This window comes from Lonchura striata, chromosome 28 (assembly GCF_046129695.1).
Source record: "Lonchura striata isolate bLonStr1 chromosome 28, bLonStr1.mat, whole genome shotgun sequence".
NCBI lineage: Eukaryota > Metazoa > Chordata > Aves > Passeriformes > Estrildidae > Lonchura > Lonchura striata.
The window spans coordinates 4,083,273-4,100,637 of record NC_134630.1 but is presented as its reverse complement, the minus strand read 5'-3'; the positions used below and the strand labels follow the sequence as shown (position 1 = coordinate 4,100,637).

Genomic DNA, 17,365 nt, shown 5'->3' with positions numbered 1-17,365 from the left:
AACACAGCTCTTCCCTCGCCCGCGGGGATGGCGATCGCGGCAGCCGCTGCCGCCTTGCCCGCCCTCGTGGCCCAGCCGGCCGGTCCCGAGGGGCCCTCACGGGCCGCTCCCGGGGGTCTCCGGTGCCTTCCCCGCCGCCCCCCGCTCCTGAGGGGCCGCGGCGGCGCGGGGCGCGGCAGGGGGCGCTGTGGCGCGGCTCTTTGTGGCGCCGCGGCGGCGGCGCTGGCGGCGGGGCCGTTCCCGCCGCGCTGCCTCCCCCGCCCGCCCGCCCGCAGCCGCGCCGGGCGCGGGGCATGGCCAGACTCACCGAGGGCGAGGCGAGGAGGCAGCCGCCGCCGCTCCCGCCAGCGCCGCAGCCGCCCCCGCCGCCGCCGCCGCCGCGCCGAGCCTCCCCCATGAGCAGCAGCGGCGGCGCGGAGCCCCCGGCGCAGCCCGACAGCATGAAGGACCTGGATGCCATCAAGCTCTTCGTGGGGCAGATCCCGCGCAACCTGGAGGAGAAGGACCTCAAGCCGCTCTTCGAGCAGTTCGGCAAGATCTACGAGCTCACCGTGCTCAAGGACCGCTACACCGGCATGCACAAGGGTGAGCGCGGCGCGGCGCGCACAAAGGGGCGGCGGGCCGCGGGTCGCTCCACGCGTGACCCACCGCGATGTGCGGTCCTCCCGCACCCCCCGCCGCCCTCAGCGGCGGCTGGCGGCCCCCGATCCGCTGCCCGGGAACGCGTCCGCATCCCCAGCGCCCGCGGGCGGGGTCCCCATCCCCGCCGAGCCCCGCCGAGCCCCGCCGAGCCCCGCGGCCCGCGCCCCTCCGCCGGCCCCGGGCCTGTCGCCCCGCGTGGGGTGCGGGGACAAAGGCGGCGGTGGCCGGGCCGGGGCTGCTGCGGGGCGCGGGGGCCGCAGCGGGACCCTCGCTGGGCTCCTGGGCATCCCCTCAGGGGGCTCGCACCGACCCCGGGCAGGGCTTCTGCGCTGCGGCTTTAAAATCCGTGCAACAAAGAATGTTGGTCGCGGACGTGCTGCTGTCAGTGGGGTTTGGGGTAGGTGAGGGCCCTTCGTGATGGCACACGGGGAGATGAGGGGGTCTTCCTTCGCTGAAGGACCTTTAATGGGTGCTGAAAAGTTTGAGGAGGCTCCTTGAGCCTCATTTATTGTTGTGTTTTTATACTGAAGAGCTGTCGCCTTCAGTGGAGAGGCTCTACCCCACCCCAGCAGGTGTTTGGGATCTTGTGACCAGCACGGCTCCAGCCAGGAAGGGAACTCGCGGAGTTGTTTGCTGTGGGATCCGAGGGGTTGATGGCAGCATCGCTCCCTGCCGCGGGTAGAGCAGGGATCCGACAGTGAGTACCCTGAAAGCTGTCGGTGCTCAGCCTGGGCTGCTGTGCCCTAAAATGATCTCTGACGGAGCCATGTGTTGGTGCATGCCGGAGGGAGTGTGCAACGCACAGTCCTGATGCCTCGGATTTAGGAGGAAGGGTAGGAAAAATCAAGTGCCTTGGCAACGTGAACCATTCTAGACTGAACAGAGAGGGAAGAGGACAAGAAAAAAACAAGTGTATTTTCAAACAAAAGGCCAAATCTAACTCTCCAGCACAAAAGGAAAGCACTTTCTCATTGAAGCCTGTGGGGGCTGGGCTGGCATGAATTTAGCTGAAGAAGTGTGTCTGGTTGCAAGTGAAAAATGAGGATGCCATGTGCTTGTGTGTCTCTGTGTGCAAGGAGCTGCATCCAAACCTGCTGCCAGGGGATGGTGAGTTGCAAGGTTTCAAACCCAGCAAGGAGGAGAATGGGCCCAAGGCAAGAGACAATTGCACATTTCATTCCAGTTGACGTCTTAAATATAGACTGTGTGGTCTGAGGTCAGCTTCCAGGCAGGAGACAGATTCTAGGGCTCTGCTTAGGTATGGAAATTAGAGGGGGCAGCAGTGGTATTAGCCAGATATGTGTGATATTAACTTGCTGTTAAAAGCAGGATTTCTGCAGCAAAATAAATACATCCTTTTGGTTCTAACATTTTTCTTTTAGTGGAGGTTGGTGTTGTTGGTCAGGGGTTGTTCTGTCCAGAAGAGGCTGTTGAGATGTGAGGTTCTCTGGTGGTTGTTGTGAGGTTGTTTCTACACCTCTTCACTTCCCTGTGCCCATCCCTGGCCTGTTTTGTACAAAGTGAGAGGCTGGGGTTCCTTTCCTGGTGGCATGAGTTTGCATGTCGATCCTCAGCCCGTTTTGGGAACAGCCTCTCCAGAGGAGTCATCCCTTCACAAGGAAGTGTGTGGGGGTTTAGCGTGCAGCGAGGGAATGAGATCCACAACCCAGCCCACCCTGGTGCCTGATCACTCTCGTTTACCAGGTTTGGCTGCAGTGCCTGTGCTCCATGCAGGAAGGCCACCCTGGTGGGGAGCTGCTGTGGCATCTGCAGGCCTGGAAGGTGCCAGGCCTGACCCAGGAGCTGCAGTGGCCTGGAGCATGTCACAGCCCCTGAGCAGGGGACACTTTGGTTGCAAGCTCGTTCCTGCACTGAACAGAAGCCACCTTTCTGGGGCAGTTCTAACAGCAGACTCAGTTTTCTCTCCCCATGTTCCTGATCTGCAGTGAGATCCAATTGACAGCTCACATGCAGCTTCCATCTGCTTTTTTCCATTTCTCTCCCCAAAGGGGAGGAAGCGGCTGTGTGAGAAGCCAGCACTGCTGGTGAAGCCCAGCGTGTCCTCTTGTGTTCCCTTGCAGCTTGACATGGAGCTGAGCAGCCACCTCTGCCTCCAGGGAGGAAGAAAAGGTGGAAAAGGCCTGCTAGGGGCTGGAGGATGCTAGTTGGGCTGCAGAGTCCAAGAGCTGGTTTTGTATGGGTGCTGAGAATGAATGGATTTGGGAGAACCTTAGAGATTTAGAAATGTGAGCTCTGCTAGGAAATGGTTTTGTTAGTACCTGACCAGTCATGTCTCAGCAACCTGGCTACTGGTAGCTGATACTATTCCAGCCTAATATTATTCATGAGGCAGTTTTTCTATTTATGTTAATCACAGATACATTTGCATGTTAATGGCAGTGTTTGTCTCAAAGCTAATATTTTCATGGGAAGAGCGGGGAGGTGTTTGAACAGGCTTTTGGAATGGGTCAGGGGAGGCTGAGTGGGGAGAATCAAGTGGAAATTTTTGGCCTTGTATTCCAGGATTAAGCAGAAGGCAGTTCCTTCACAAGTGTCAGCTGGATGGGTTTGCTAGGAGTGCTCATGGTCGGGAAAGTGGAGCGATTAAGGAGTGTGAGATGCCAAACTGAATTGCAGGGGAATATTCAGCAGGGGCAGGAGCAGCCCTCTCACAGGCCTGTGGACAGATAGGTGGCTTTTCCAGAGAGCAAGGATACAACAACCTCAGCCCAACTTGCCTCCCTGGCAGCCCAGTTTTGACTCAGCTTCTGCAGGCTTGTAGATTAGCTCCCCACTGACTCCATGCTTCCCCTGCTGAAGTATTTAATGTGATTTCTGATGCTAAGCAGAATCTAGAGATCCCTCCCTCCTGCAAACCAGCAGCCTTTTCTTGCTCAAGGCTTTAGACTGCTGATGTGTGAAGTAATATTTAGGATCTGAAGGGACTGTAAATTCCAGAGTCAATGTGTAGTTTGTAGGGAGGATCAGGCACTGAATATATATATTTTTAATGCAGTCTCTTGCAAATGAAACTAGGCTGGGTTCTGCTTTCTGGGAGCTGGAAAACCTCTTGGAGCCCATGGAAGTAGGGTGGAACCACCAAGGCTGATGGGACACAGAGGGATCTTTGGCAGAATGATGGTAGCCTGGCTTTGCAGACAGTGCTCTGGGTGCTGTCCTTCATCCCTGTGCTGGGAATGGGTCATTGGCACTGCCTGGATGCCTGGGACCTTCCGGGCTGACACTTCTCAACACCCTGAGCACTTTCTAACACCACGTCCTGTGTCTCAGCAGGCACAGCCGACTTGGTGTGAGAAGTGCCCAAAGGGGCCTGAGCCTGTCTGTCTGAGCTTGCTGTTAACTAAAGCAGGAAATGTGGAAGTGAGAAAACCTAGTGAGAGTGACAGGCCCCTCTGCACCTCTGTGGACATCTCTTCACTCTTGAGCAGAACCTTGGGTGGCTCTGTCAAGCCCAAAGTTTTAGGAGCTCAAAGAACCCATGAAAGACATGGTGAGCAGAATCCTGTCACAGCATCCCAGGAGCAGCTTCACAGTTAGAGTGCAAGAGACAACAGCTCTTGAGGAAGGAAGTTTATTTTCCCCAAATATTTGTTTACACATTTAGGCTTAGAGCACAGTGTTTCTGCCAAACCTTTTCCTGTATTTCTGACCAGGACTTTGTAAAGAGAATAGAATTGACTACTCAACCTCCAAAACACCTGGTTATGAAAGGCAGTAATCATATTTTCCAAAAGACATAGCTGACATCTTTAGTTCCCTCCTTTCCAGAGCCAGTACAGCTTCCCAGGTTCCTACTATTGGAGAAGTAAAAATGAGAGGAATGTCCTCAAGCCTCAGAACTTAGAGACATGAAGAGCAGTGAACCACGCTGTCCTGTACCTGCAGCCCCAGTCCAGACAGGACCTTAGAGGCTGCCTGAGTGCTGCTTGAGTGAAGAGAAGGAGCACAAGTGGCTTCTGCGGAGCAAATACCCACATCCTTATAGGGCAGAGCAGCAGTGGGGATTGCCCTTGGGTTGGAGCTGGAGAGAGGCATCTCCAGGCTCCACAGTTACAGGGTGTTTCTGTCTCTGGAAGCTGCTGCCTCTTGGTACCTGAGCTGCTAAAAGATGAGCAATGTGCCTTTGCTGTAGGGAAAAGAAGGACCAGAGGTCTCTAGGGAGGGGATTCATGGCACTTTTTCACATTGGTGCTGGTGGACCTAGGTGTTGCTGGCCTTTACAAACCCCTGATCTGGCATGATAACAGTACCTCCTTGTGTGAGGAGTGTCTCTCCTTTATCCCCACTAAATGGTGTGTCTTTGTTCAGTTCTCATTTTTAGCTTGTCCTCTCATGGACTGGGGTTTTTGAGTGTGCTTTGCCTCTGTTTTGCCATTGTTGAGCATTGGAATCTGGGACTCAAGGATGGGGTTTGCATGCTTCGTGTAGACATAATTCTGCTCCTATCCTGAGTTTTCTTAGGCTGATACTCCTGAGGCACGGATAGTGCCTTCACTGCACGTGGGCATAGTACCAATGCATTGAAGCTTTTAGTGGAATAAATTGCTTATTCCCAAGTGCTGACTTCGGAGTTTTGTGAGCTAAACCTGGCCCAAATTATCTTAGAATTCTGAGTCTTGTATGACTTGCAAAGTAGCAGATTGAAGCAGCATGTGGAATTGGGTATCCGTGTTTGAGACTTTGGTGACCAGGGCTTCAAATCTGTTAGAAATAGATTATAGAGGTTATAGAGTCTGGTCTCTCTGGTTATAGAGCTGCTTTAGAAGCTTGATGTCAGAGCAGTCCATAGGGAAAAGTGAAAGCTGAGGAACTTCCCACCACAACAGAGCCAGCTGACTTTGCCAGGAGCAGTGGATGACCTGCATTCTTCCTGGCCTGACTGCACTTGTTAAATTACCTGTTGGTCCCATGTTTGACTTGATGGAGCATTCTTGGTTCAAAACCTGGGCAATAAGGAGTTTTAATGACCTCTTAGAGATACCTAGTGCTTTAATGACCCCTTAGAGATACCTTTGCTGTTTACGGAAGGTTTTTTCCTCTAGCAAGAGGTGTGAGGACAGATGTGATGTGCTTACCTGCAGCAACCTTTTGGAATAGGGATGGATAATGATTTTGCTGTGGTTGGGATTGTCCTGAGGAGCTGGCCTCAAGGTGTTGTGTACCATGGAGTCCCACTGGGCTGGAGGGGAGAGGTCCAACCAACAGTTCCTGCACCCACCTTTGGGTGCAGCTCATAGAGAGCTGAAGCAGCTTTGGAGTACCCCAAGGCAGGCACAAGAATGTGGAGGCAGAAAAATGGGCCTCTCTGGCCAAAACAATGCATCTGCAGCCCCAACACAGCAGTGGAGACAGGGATATTCATCAGCAAGCCAGAGGGACTCGTCCTGCCTTTGGTTGGGATGTGAAATGCCACTGTGGATGGGAGGGGGATGTGTGAGGGGGTCAGATGCGTTCTGAGTCTATTCTCCAGTGCTTTGCCTACCCTCATCTGAAACAACTCGAGTGACGGAGCTCCAGGCACTTCCCTGGTGAGATCATTCCACAGTCTAAATCTCTTTCTGCTAGGAAATGTTTCTTGATAACCAGCCAGATTTTTCCTTTGCTTATTCTTAGCGTCAGAGCACCCAAAGATGATCCCTCTTCTTCCTGGAGGGGCTACAACTCCTCCCCCTCCTCCCTTGGCTCCAGCGTTCGTCTGAGATGTTGAGTCATATCTTGACTAAGAATGTCAGGATCTGGCCTTTTCTCTGTGCTTTTTATCTGGCTTCTTAAGTTGGCCCTTGCAGAATGCAAGAAGCTGTGCTGAGCTCTGTGTTGCCCTTGTGGTGCATGTGTACGTTGGTGTGTGTTTGTGTGCATCACACAGTACACAAGGCCAGGCCTCTCCTGCCGTAGCTCCCTGATTTATGAATCTGGATCACAGAGCTTTTGTAAAAGCCTAAAATCCCAGATACTTCTCTTCTTTCCCTGCTTCTTTTCTTCTTTTAATCAGTAATCATCCTGGTCCTTGCCTCTCTCCTGATCCTTGTGTTTGGGACTGTCTCTGCCACAGACAAGACCAGCTTTCCTTTTGCTCTCCCATTGTGTCTCACCTTGTTCAACACCTGTGTCAAGACCCATTGGGTCCTTTTTCTAGCTTTTAATAGACTTCAGACGTGGCCTGTAAGTCCTTTCACGTTGTTTCTTTGTCTTTTTTTTTTTCCCTGGAGCTTTAGACACATCCAAATTATGTAACATTTGTGTTGATGTTCATCTGCAAGTGCCTGTCTAACTTGACACTCGCTGTATCTGCTGCAGGTTGTGCATTCCTCACATACTGTGCCAGAGACTCTGCCATCAAAGCCCAGACAGCACTGCATGAACAGAAGACTTTGCCAGGGGTAAGTCCCAGTGAATTGTCTGGAGCTGATGTGGGAAGGATGGTGGGGAATTTTCAGGGGAAGGAGTGAGGGTGAGAAGTGGCTTAGATCAATTTTCCAGCTCATGGAAGAGAAGAGTGTTCCAGGGCTTAGAACAGGGATATGGGAGTGGAAGCACAGCACTGCTCTTCAGAACTGCTGTGTTTTTTCTCTGGCCAGGCCTGTTTCTGTGCTGCTCTTTGCTCTCTGTGGTGTGACAGGACACCTTCAGCCTTCTGCCCCTGTCACTAGGGAGCTATGGGCTTTGGGGTGAAGTGTATGGGTGCACAGTGGGAATTGCTGGAAAACTCACATGGGATAAGATACCAGAGCCTTTTTCCAGGTGTGCAGAACCTCCTGGTGCATCCAATTCTACTCTGCTATTGCCCTGCAGGGTACCTGGATAGAGCTTTGATGCAGTGGCTGAATTGGATCAGCCTCTCAAAAATAAAAAAATACACTTGCCACATGCCATTGTTTGGAAGAGAAATGGATTAGTTAGGTGAGAGAAGGACTGCTGGTGTGTTCCTCACTGCACAGCTGGCCTTGGGAGCAGAGTTCAGTGGCATTTGAAGGAGGCTGGGCACTGTGGAACAGGTCCCTCCTTTGCCTGGCAGTCCTCTGCCTCCCTGGGACCTGCTGGAGAGCTGAAAGGAATTCTAGATTGTTGCCCTTCCCATTTTGGTATGATTTAAGAGCTTTGACTGGGCAGTTCCCTTGCAGTACTGAGGGGGTTGATCAAGCTCATTGAAGGGATTCATTTGGAGGTGAGTAGGAGGAGGAGTTGGGTACTTATAGATAGAAGCTCACAGGAGGCCCTGAGTGCTCAAGGCAACAGAATAATTAATGTAAACCAGGGGTCTCTGGAGGGTGGTTAGGAATTCTTAACCATAACATTTTTTCTTTAACCCATACAGGTCCAAAGAGCTCCCCTCACCTCTCCTAGCTGTCCTCAAGACCTACACACACACACACACACACACACATCCTTTTCTATATTTGTTTACCTGTGCTTTTTTGGCATGGGCCTGTGCTGGCATCTGAGTGCTGGAAAATGCATGTGACTTAATTATCACTTAACAAGGTCCTTATCTTAGGACAGCCAAGGGGGAGAGTACAGATAACCAGCACAAATCTGCCTGAGTTATTTTTATGTGATGGGAATGGTCGAATTTTTGAACTAAAGCAGTGTAACCTCATGTGTTGGCCCAGGGCAGAGCTGACAGTGTGTGTAAGAACAAGTCAAAGGATGGAGGAGCAGTTGAGAGGAGTCATGGTACAGTGCTGTTAATGCAGTGGGGAAGTCAGACGTGTCTCTGAAAAATTATTCATGGGAGGCTTGGTGGATTCAAGGCAATCTCGTTTTTGCTACAGTTCTACATCAGGGATTTGTTGCATGTTTCACTATGTTCTCTACTGTCTGTGCTCTCAGGGGTTGTAGAGAGCTGCATGGAGCAGTGTTTAAAGCAGCAATTTATCTATGATGTGGTGATCTAAAGGCTTTTTATGTTAAGGGAGGTGTAAGACACTGCCTGGGAACAGTAAGAAATCTGTGGTAGGTGAGTACTTTTGAACATGCTTGTCTGGAGACAGTTAATGAGCAGTGTGGTGTAATTATGTTTCAGGATTAGGATGAAGATGAGCTGTGCTGCATTTGGAGCTATTTTCAGGCTGCCAATATACCACTTCATCACATTTAGTTTCTCTTTTGTTCAGTCCCTCAGTGACCAAGAAGGCACAATTCTCTCTTTGGCCATGCAGAGATGGTTGCTTGGCATGGACATGGGCTGGGTGAGCTCTCAGCCGTGGTTTGCTGGTGCCTGTGTAGCATCATCACCTGTCCTTGTGGGAAACATTTTGGAAATGAATCACAGACAGGAGAGCCAGGCAGTTGCTTCCCTGTTTTAGGAACAAGGAAGTAAAATTTCTGTATATTATATATATACACTGATATGTAAAATAGCTGTATATATCTCTGTATATTCACATCTGGATCATCTTCTGGTGATCTCTGGGGCAAAGCCTATCCCCAGGAGTTCAGCCAGGGCCCCCAGAGCACACAATGTACTGAGGTTTCAGCTAATGGGCCACAGTCTGATAAACAACTGATTTCTTGTGCATTTTACCCATATCCTTTCTCTGTACTGCACACAGCAGGAGAAGAAAGATGAAGGGTTATGAAGTGTAGGGTGACACAAACTGTCACCTGAATGCATGACCAAGCCTCAGCAGGTTTAGAGACAGCAAGGGGTCAAGCTGGCAGAGGAAGGATCTTGTGCTGATCCTACACTTGCTGTTGTGTCACCAAGCAATTGCAGATGCCCTGAGAACCAAAGTACCTTCCTTTGTTGGTCTCAGTGCAGAGAGCTGTGGTTGAACTCAACAGTTCATGAACCTGAATAGAGACAAATTACTTTCTATCTCCAGACTGAGCATGTGGTGAGGACAGAGTTATGGAAGTGCTTTGATATGGTTTCTGAGATAGCCTTAGGCTGTGAACAGGCATCTAGAGCAAGACTTCTGGCTCCTCTTGCAGGCTGTCACTGGGCAGGTCTGGGCCCACAGAGGTGTTCCTGAGGTTCTTCAGGTCTGCCAGCAATGTCAGCCCACCTGCAGGGCCATGAGTGCAGTGTAGCTTACGCAGGCTTTTCTGTATAGTTATATTTATATTTTAGGTTTTCCACATAAGTCAGTAGGAATTACTGTTGTCTGTATTTATTCTTGTGGCATTTGGGGCAAGTTCTCTTTATATGAGGTCAAAATTGTCTTTTGTTTCTGAATTGAGTGCTGTTGGATATATGGTAACTGAATGGAATTTAAACGAAAAAGCTTATTTTTAACACTAAGGCTCAGCATCTTTTATTTTTTTGAGGTAGACAGAATTTTGGCTTTTACATTCTTTTATATGGGCCATTGTGATCAGGGTGTAAAGCAACAGGACTGTCATAGAATCATCAGGTTGGGAAGGACCTCTGAGATCATTTAATCCAACCATTAACCCAGCACTGCCAAGTGCACTAAACCATGTCCTTAAATGCCACATCCACACATCTGATGGTGACTCAACCCGTCTCACCTGTACAGCTGCATATTGTATTATCTAACACACACCTGTGCTGCCCTGAGAGATGAGGAATTGTTGAAATCAGGCCTTTAAGGCTATTTCCTAAATTTGGTGTCCTCTTCAGCTGCCAGCCAGCCCAGCAGTGCAGTGTTTCACCTTCTCCCCACAGCCTGGCACACACCTCCCTGCCTCAGTGAAATGATATTATATCTCAATAACCCATGCCTTTGATTCGTGATTGTGCCTTCACTTTGCTGAGTTCTGAAAGGAATTGGAGAGGTTATTAATGACACACAGTGATCACACAGCAAGTTAAAGCCTCTTGCTAAGTGAAATTTGAGGGAAAAGCATCCAGCTTTTCAATATTTCACAGAAACGCTTTATGTCTCTTTTCATTTGCAGCCAGACAGTTGCAAATTACATAAAATTGCTCCTGAAGAAGAAGAGGAAGAAGAATAGAGGGAGGAAGTGGAGGGGGGGAGGTTTAAAAAAGTAATTCTTTTGGCAAGGTACAGTTACAGTTTTATTTCTATGCAGAACAAAGAAAGGCCTGCTGAAAGGTAGGCAAGTAAGTGGCAGAAATTGGTATTGATCCAAGCTGGGAATACGGGCAGTTTAAGAGCAGTGATGAGGGTACTGAAATGTGGCTACATCACAGGGAGAACTCATGGATGCAGGGACACAGGAATGGAAAATTACAGAGAGCAGCAGCATGAGAGCAGACAGAGACTCTGCAAATGCACCAGGGGTTGAGAAGCTGCAGCACTAATTCAGGTGGTTGGGCACCAGCATCGTGCAGAGACCCAGCAGAGCTGGAGCAGAGGGCATCCCTGTGGGCAGGCTGTGTCCTGTGCTGCCAGGAGCAAGGGCTCACCTGGGCCATCTGTCAGCATCCACAGCCCGTGGTGGCAGCAGGGAGCACAGGTGACTGGAGGGACTCTGGTGGAGAGGGCAGTGCATCTCATTCTTCCCTCTTGTTTGTGCAATGCTGGTGTGAAGCCAGCCTGGACCAGTATTTCTGAAAGTTTCAGGTGGTCTAAATGTTTGGCCGAGGTTTAAAGCTTGTTAATCTTTGCAGCTTGAACCCTTGAACAGGGCAGGGTGGAGGAGTTTTTCCCGAGTCCATCCTGCAGGTTTGATAGACAATAGCAGCAAGTTGCTGAGAGCCATGCAGCATTATCAGTTAGAAATACAGAGAGTATGCCAAGGCTATCTCATGGAAATGGCAGCACCAGGACCTGAAGGTGCTCGGCTAAAGCAGCTCCTGGGCAAGAAACAGCAGAAGTGCCTGTTGAGTGCAGAGAAAAAATACTTGTGCTGCTGAGGATTTGACTTGAGGGGCTGAGAACTCTCAGTGAGGCAAAGCAGCTGCCCAGTGAGGTGCCTACAGTGAGGATCAAGCTGCTAAGGCAGACATTGCCTCCTGTTCCCTGTGGAATTGGAAGAGCAGTGAAATTAAAGATCAGCACCCATTCCCACGTGCTGACCAAGTGAACAAATGCAGGTTCTGTCCTGTGCACAAGGGGTCTTCCTTTCTCCAGAGAAATTGCTGCCCTTTGCACAGCCAGGCCCTGGCATCTCCTTGCAGCACAGAGCTTTGGCTTTTGCCTCCCAGAGCTGCATCTTCCCTGGTGACCTCACTTACCTGTGCTTGTGAACTCACCTGCATCACACAGAGCTTCCTCTTTGCAAAGGCACCACCCTCCACATTCCCACCTCTGTGGGGTCATATGGGATGTGTGCCTGCACACAAGCATTTGTGAACATGGATATAGATGGGATCACAGGATAATTTATGGTGGAAGAGACCCCTGGGGTCTCTGCTCAAACCCCACTCAAAGCAGGGCTGACTACACCACATCACTGAGGGGCTTCTCCAAAGGAGATTAGACTGTCTCCAGGGGCATCCTGCTGTCACCTGGGGCCTCTTTTCTAGTCTGCCAGCACCCCTAAAGGGAAGCAGCTTATCTCCTGTCAGCCCAGAACAGGCTCAGGGGATTCATTTGGTGGTGCTGGGGCTTGGGCCCGTTTTGGGTGGATTTTCCCGTGGGTGTGTCAGTATCGCCAGAGGTTTTGCTCTGCTCGATTGTCAGTGTTAGTGGTTGCCAAGGGAACTGGCACAGCCACTCTGTGTGCAGCAGAGGGTCCCTGTGCCTGCCCCCCTCTGTTACATCAGCACAGATGTCTTTTTCTGGCCACTGTCATTGCCTTCCATGGGGCAGGAGAAGGGCATGGCTGCAGCAGCCTGTGATCCTGCCAGCACAGGCAGGAGAGGCTTGTGCAGGCTCTGCAGAGCTGCTGTGTCCATCAGCTCTGACACTGCTGCCCCAGGCTCTTCCCTTGCCTGCTTCTTTGGGGTGCTTGGAGGCTACAGCTTGTGCACAGAGAAGCCCCAGAAGGTGCTCACTGGGCCAGTGGTGCACTAGTGGGCACAGGGAAAGGCACAGGGTGTTGGGTGTCCTTTCCAGTGGAAAGATCAAAGCCTCCTGAATGTGTGCTCCCAGCTTTTCCCTGTGTGGCTTTCTTGCACTTTCTCATGGTAACTTGGTGAGCCACCTCACAGCATCTTACTCCTGCTTTTTGCAGGCCTTAAGCCCAAAGCATTCCTTGGGCCTGCTGAGCATTTTCTGCTTCAGTGGGAGTGATAAATGTGACAATCTTGGGCAAGTCTCTGAAGCAAGATGCTGAAGAAGGATGTGAAGCTGACACAGGACTGTGGGTCTGAGCACCCAACAGTGCCCCATGGCTTTCTGGAGGCCAGAAAGATCTTTTGTGGTCTTGATGAACTTTTTAGAGGAGTTTTTGTGTTTTCAGTTTCATCAGTCCTTCAACAATCTTCCTTGCTTGTGCATTAAGATGTAGCTGAGCCATGCAGGCAGAAGCTGTGTCGTTTGTACTCTGGGATTCACATCCTGCTTCTGCCACAGACTTTCTGCATGATCTTCATCACCACATGCCTCAATTCCTCCACCTGGAACACACTGCTCATAATTATCCTTGTCTCCTCCATAGCAGGATTGAATGAGGTGAATTCATAAGCAGCCTGTAGAGCTGTGCCAGAACTTGGTACTAATGTTGCTCGTGTTTCTGTATGAGACAACCCCTCTTTCTCAGGGAAGGATGGTTCTCCTGGACAGGACTAAGGCACACTGAGATGTCAGAGGGAAGATACAAGCAGGAAGCTTGAGTGTTGAGGCTGGCACCAATCCATCCCTGCTTGCATTCTCAATCAGAAACAGAATCCAAATGAACAAATTAGCATTTAGATTTATGTGCTCTGCCCAGTTAGAAGTGATTATGATCATTCAGGCAGGGCATTTTTAACTGGCCAGAGGAGGACAAGCCCACAATTTGTAAAGTGGAGAGCCTAGGACCTAATTCTGCCAATGGCCTTGGATGCCTTTTGGTTGCTGATATCCCAGAGGAGCCAGCCTGCATTGTGTGCTTTGTACACTCTGCTTCTGACCCTCTTAACACTGTGAGGTTCCCCTGCATTGCACCTAAGGGGCTATTTTACATCACTTACTTGTAATTAATAGAGAGGCTTGCCCTGCTGTCCCAGGGGGCTTTTTCCTTCCATCCAGCTTTTGCAGTTTGAAAGCTGAAGAAGGGGGATCTGGGAGTCTTCTCCTTGAAGAACAGGACTACCAGATTGCCGAGCTGACTGACAGTGCTCATGCTGGGCACTGATTAGGGGAGCCAGTTCACCTCCAGAAGTGGAGTGGTTTATTTGGGGTGTGGTGAGAGTAGTGGTTCATTTTGGCCTTGGTGAATCCAATAGCAAAGCTTCCTCTGACTTCAGAAGTGCCAGGATGTTTCCTTAGATCCTTCATCTTCAGGGTGCTACAAAGGTGGGGAGCATTTCCTCAAAAGCAGAAGAGAAGCCCAAGCAGAGGGGGGTTCCCTGCTTCTCCATGCTGCCCAGATCCTGGGATTGGGGTGGATGTAATCCAGGCACTTTCAGCAAGGCCTCTTACCTTGCCTCTTCCTTGGAAGTCCCTGGGCTCCTCTGGGCTGCAGTGACCCTCCCTGTGGGTGCTCCTCACTGTTCTCAGAGGGCTGCATAGATCGTGGCTGAGGTGCTTTGTGTGACACTCCCAAGGTCACTTCCTACCAGGAACCCCCCAGAAAGCCAAGAAAGGCTGCAAGCTCATGAGAAGGACAGCGGTGCAGGCAGAGAAACATCTGTGAGAGCTGAGAGCAGGGGAGGGCCAGCTGTGTGGGGGAAGCTGTGTGTCCAGCCAGGAGGGAAATGTGAGTGAGAAGCTGGAGCAGGGCAGTAGGAGCTTTGCTGCCCATCTGGTGCCCACTGCTGCTCCAGAGGATTTCCTGAGTGCAGTGGGTCATGGAGCTGACAGCCCTTAGTGTCATCAGCAGCAAGTAAGGAGGACCCTGAAGTGTGAGGGTGAGGGACATTTGGCCCATGGTGTCCTGGCAGCATGTGCTAAATGTTAATGTGATGTTCTTAAGAAATGAAGACTAATAATGCTCAGCTGAATAATTTAACAGGGAAGATGAAGCTCAGCTTGTGAGGCTGGTGCAGGCTCATGAATCATTTGCTGGAATTCTCCATTCTACACGTGTACTCACCTCTGTGTTCCTGTGTGGTAAAAGGCAGCCATGTCTGTGCATGTGCATCTTCTCCACTCTGGGAATTTAAGGCAGGCACATCCTGACTGCTGGATTCTGGGCCCAGCTGGGTATATACAAATACAGTTTTCTTATCCAGGTGTCCTCTCTGATTACTGTGCAGCCTCAGGTGATAGCTGGAGGCCAGGAGAATTTTACTTCCAGAGTTTGCTGTGTAAGCCAGAAGTGGGTCCTCCCTGCTGCCCTGTTCCTCTCTTTCTCCCTCAAATGGGAGAGGTAAAACTTGACCATCCCTACTGTGTGTTCCTGTAGGGGACAGCTTTTTGTCTGAGACCTGTGTACAGAGTTTAGGATCCCCCAGGGACAGTTCTTAAGGCCTTAAGGTGGTTGAGTTAAAGCTGCTGTGGACTCCCTCTGCTTGAGAGACCTCTGATAATTTGTTTGGTGGCAACATGAGACTTAGAAGGATTCACGTGGTGGTGTCCTTCTTCATGGAAGCCTCTTCTGTGCAGGGAGGACCATGGCTCCCTCTGCCTCAGCTGGGAGACCTCCTGCTTCAGGAAGAAGCTGCCAGACCATCCTGCTGCTCTTCTCCAAGCCTCAGCATCTGGACAAATTTCTTGTATCTTGTTTTCTTCTCTTTACCCATATCTTCCAGAGCAGATAAAGAGCAGCCCATGGACCTGACTTCAGGTTGGTGGGTGTCTCTCAAAGTCACTGGAGCTGGAAATGGGCAGCCCTTGACCCAGGGCTTGGTCTGACCTGGGCAGGGGGAAAGTCTTCCTGTGGCCACCCCAGGTGCTGTTTCAGGTGGGCAAGAGAGGAGTGTGGCCATAGCTGGGGGGTGCAGGGCAGCCCTGCTTCCTCCTGTAGCCGCAGCCAGGAGCTGCCTCTGGGTTTGCAGCAGTACTAACCCACAGTGCTGTACTGGCACTGCCACCTCTCCTGCCAGGGCATCGTGCTGTGGCCCAGCTGTGGGCACGTCTCCTCCCTGGGTCTGTGGGATGCCCTTGCCCAGGGTGGCAGGTTGGGTGGGGTCACCAGCCCTGGGGTCACGTCCCTGGGATGGGGGAAAGGATAAGGATGGACAGATGGGCAGAGGGGGCCCCTTCCCCAGAGATCATATCAAAATGTCTCTTTTGTGCAAAGCAGAGGGAATGCCCCCAAGAGCTGGTTTCCATGGCAACTGCAAATGTCAGGTTCCATGTGGTGAATAACCGTTTCCATGACAACACCTCCTTTATCCTAGGTGCTGGGAGCTGGAGTGACAGCCCTGTTGGGGGAGGGGACAGGGAGATGGCCTCAGGTACTTAACCTCCCCCTCGCCTCCCCCCATCGCCCTCAGCCCCTGCATCCCTGCGAGGGAGGTGCTGGATGTGTGTGCACTGCATTTCCACAGCATCCCTGCCGCCCCTCCTACCCCCAAATGGCTTTGGGGCTTTGGCTTCCTCACAGAAGCTGAGATCCCAGCCTGTGCCTCATCTCCCTCCCTCCCCATCAGTTCAGTTAGTTTAGCCCTGGTTTGGCATCCTGGGTAGAAAGAAAGCTATTCCTTGGTGCTGGGGGAATCCACGTCCTGGATGTGACGTGGCCAGCTGCCTCTCCTGGCTCTGCACGGAGCCCTCTCTTCTGAGCACACATCTGGGCTGCCTGCCCTCTCCCACTCAGCCTGCTCCCACAGCTCTGCCAGCCTCAGCTCACACAGGCAGGGTGCCAGGGACCGTGAGCAGTGACAGCAGCCTCTCAGCAAGGAAATTGGAGGCTTTGTGGAACAATCTCTGACCTCAGACTCCCGAATCCCTGCCCCACATCCCCCTCAGCTCAGGAAGGAGGGGCTGGGCCCTCTGGGAGTTCCAGTGCTGCGAGAGCTGGGGCCACATGGCAGCAACAGCAGGACATCAGGGGCTCTGCAAATCCCTGCAGCTGATCAAGAGTGGGAGAAGGACCTGCAGCCTCTCCCTCTTCCCTAAATGTTTCAGCAGGTCTTGAGGTCGTTGTCTGTCAAAGTGCAGCATGGCAGCAGCTTGGCCTTCCTTTGGGGAGCTGCCAGCCCATCCCTGGGGCCATTACCATGATCAATCCTTGAGGCAGGAATGGCGTGGGCCTGCTCCCAGCCTCTGCTCGTCCTGCCTGAGGTCCATCAGCCAGAGGAAGCCAGCTTCAGAGCCCCCACCTGCCAGGCTGTGTGCCATGCCATGCCAGCCTGTCACCTCCTGGTTGGCATCTCTGTCCTGTGAACTGCAAAGCCACCTCACAGATTTCCTCCAGCTCCTGGGGATGTGGAATCTGCCTCTGGTTTCTGGCCAGTCTGGCTCAGTCACTACTTGGAGGCTGACAGCCCTCCACATATTCCATGCTGGCTTCTAAGCACATTTCAGATGGTGACTTTCATGGCTTGATTTCATTTTCTGTTTTGTTGCTGTTTTTCCTCAGGGGTTTCCTAAGAGAGGGGGCAGACGATGCCTGGACCTGCAGCTCGTGTGCAGGCCTTCCCTGCAATATTCTGATTGTTTTTTATTATGAATGTCACTGATTCAGGTCACTGTCAGCCTCTGTGACTGATGCTGAGAGACATGGAGTGAGATGTGCTGTGACTGTGGAAATTTGCCCTGTGCACCATTCCTTGGAGGATATTCTAGTGCAGTTGGAT

The 17,365-nt window shown here is 51.6% G+C and overlaps 1 protein-coding gene across 2 annotated transcripts in view; it reads left to right on the top strand.

Annotated features, from left to right (window-relative positions):
• Window positions 1–360: 360 nt before the first annotated feature.
• Window positions 361–17,365, top strand: part of CELF5 (CUGBP Elav-like family member 5) — a 37,087-nt gene continuing 20,082 nt past the window's right edge. For both annotated transcript variants that reach the window (XM_021540135.3, XM_021540134.3), the window contains exons 1-2: window positions 361–585; window positions 6,961–7,043. In XM_021540135.3, the coding sequence (XP_021395810.1) occupies window positions 396–585; window positions 6,961–7,043 (273 nt within the window). In that variant the 5' untranslated portion in view covers window positions 361–395. The remainder of the gene's footprint in view (window positions 586–6,960; window positions 7,044–17,365) is intronic.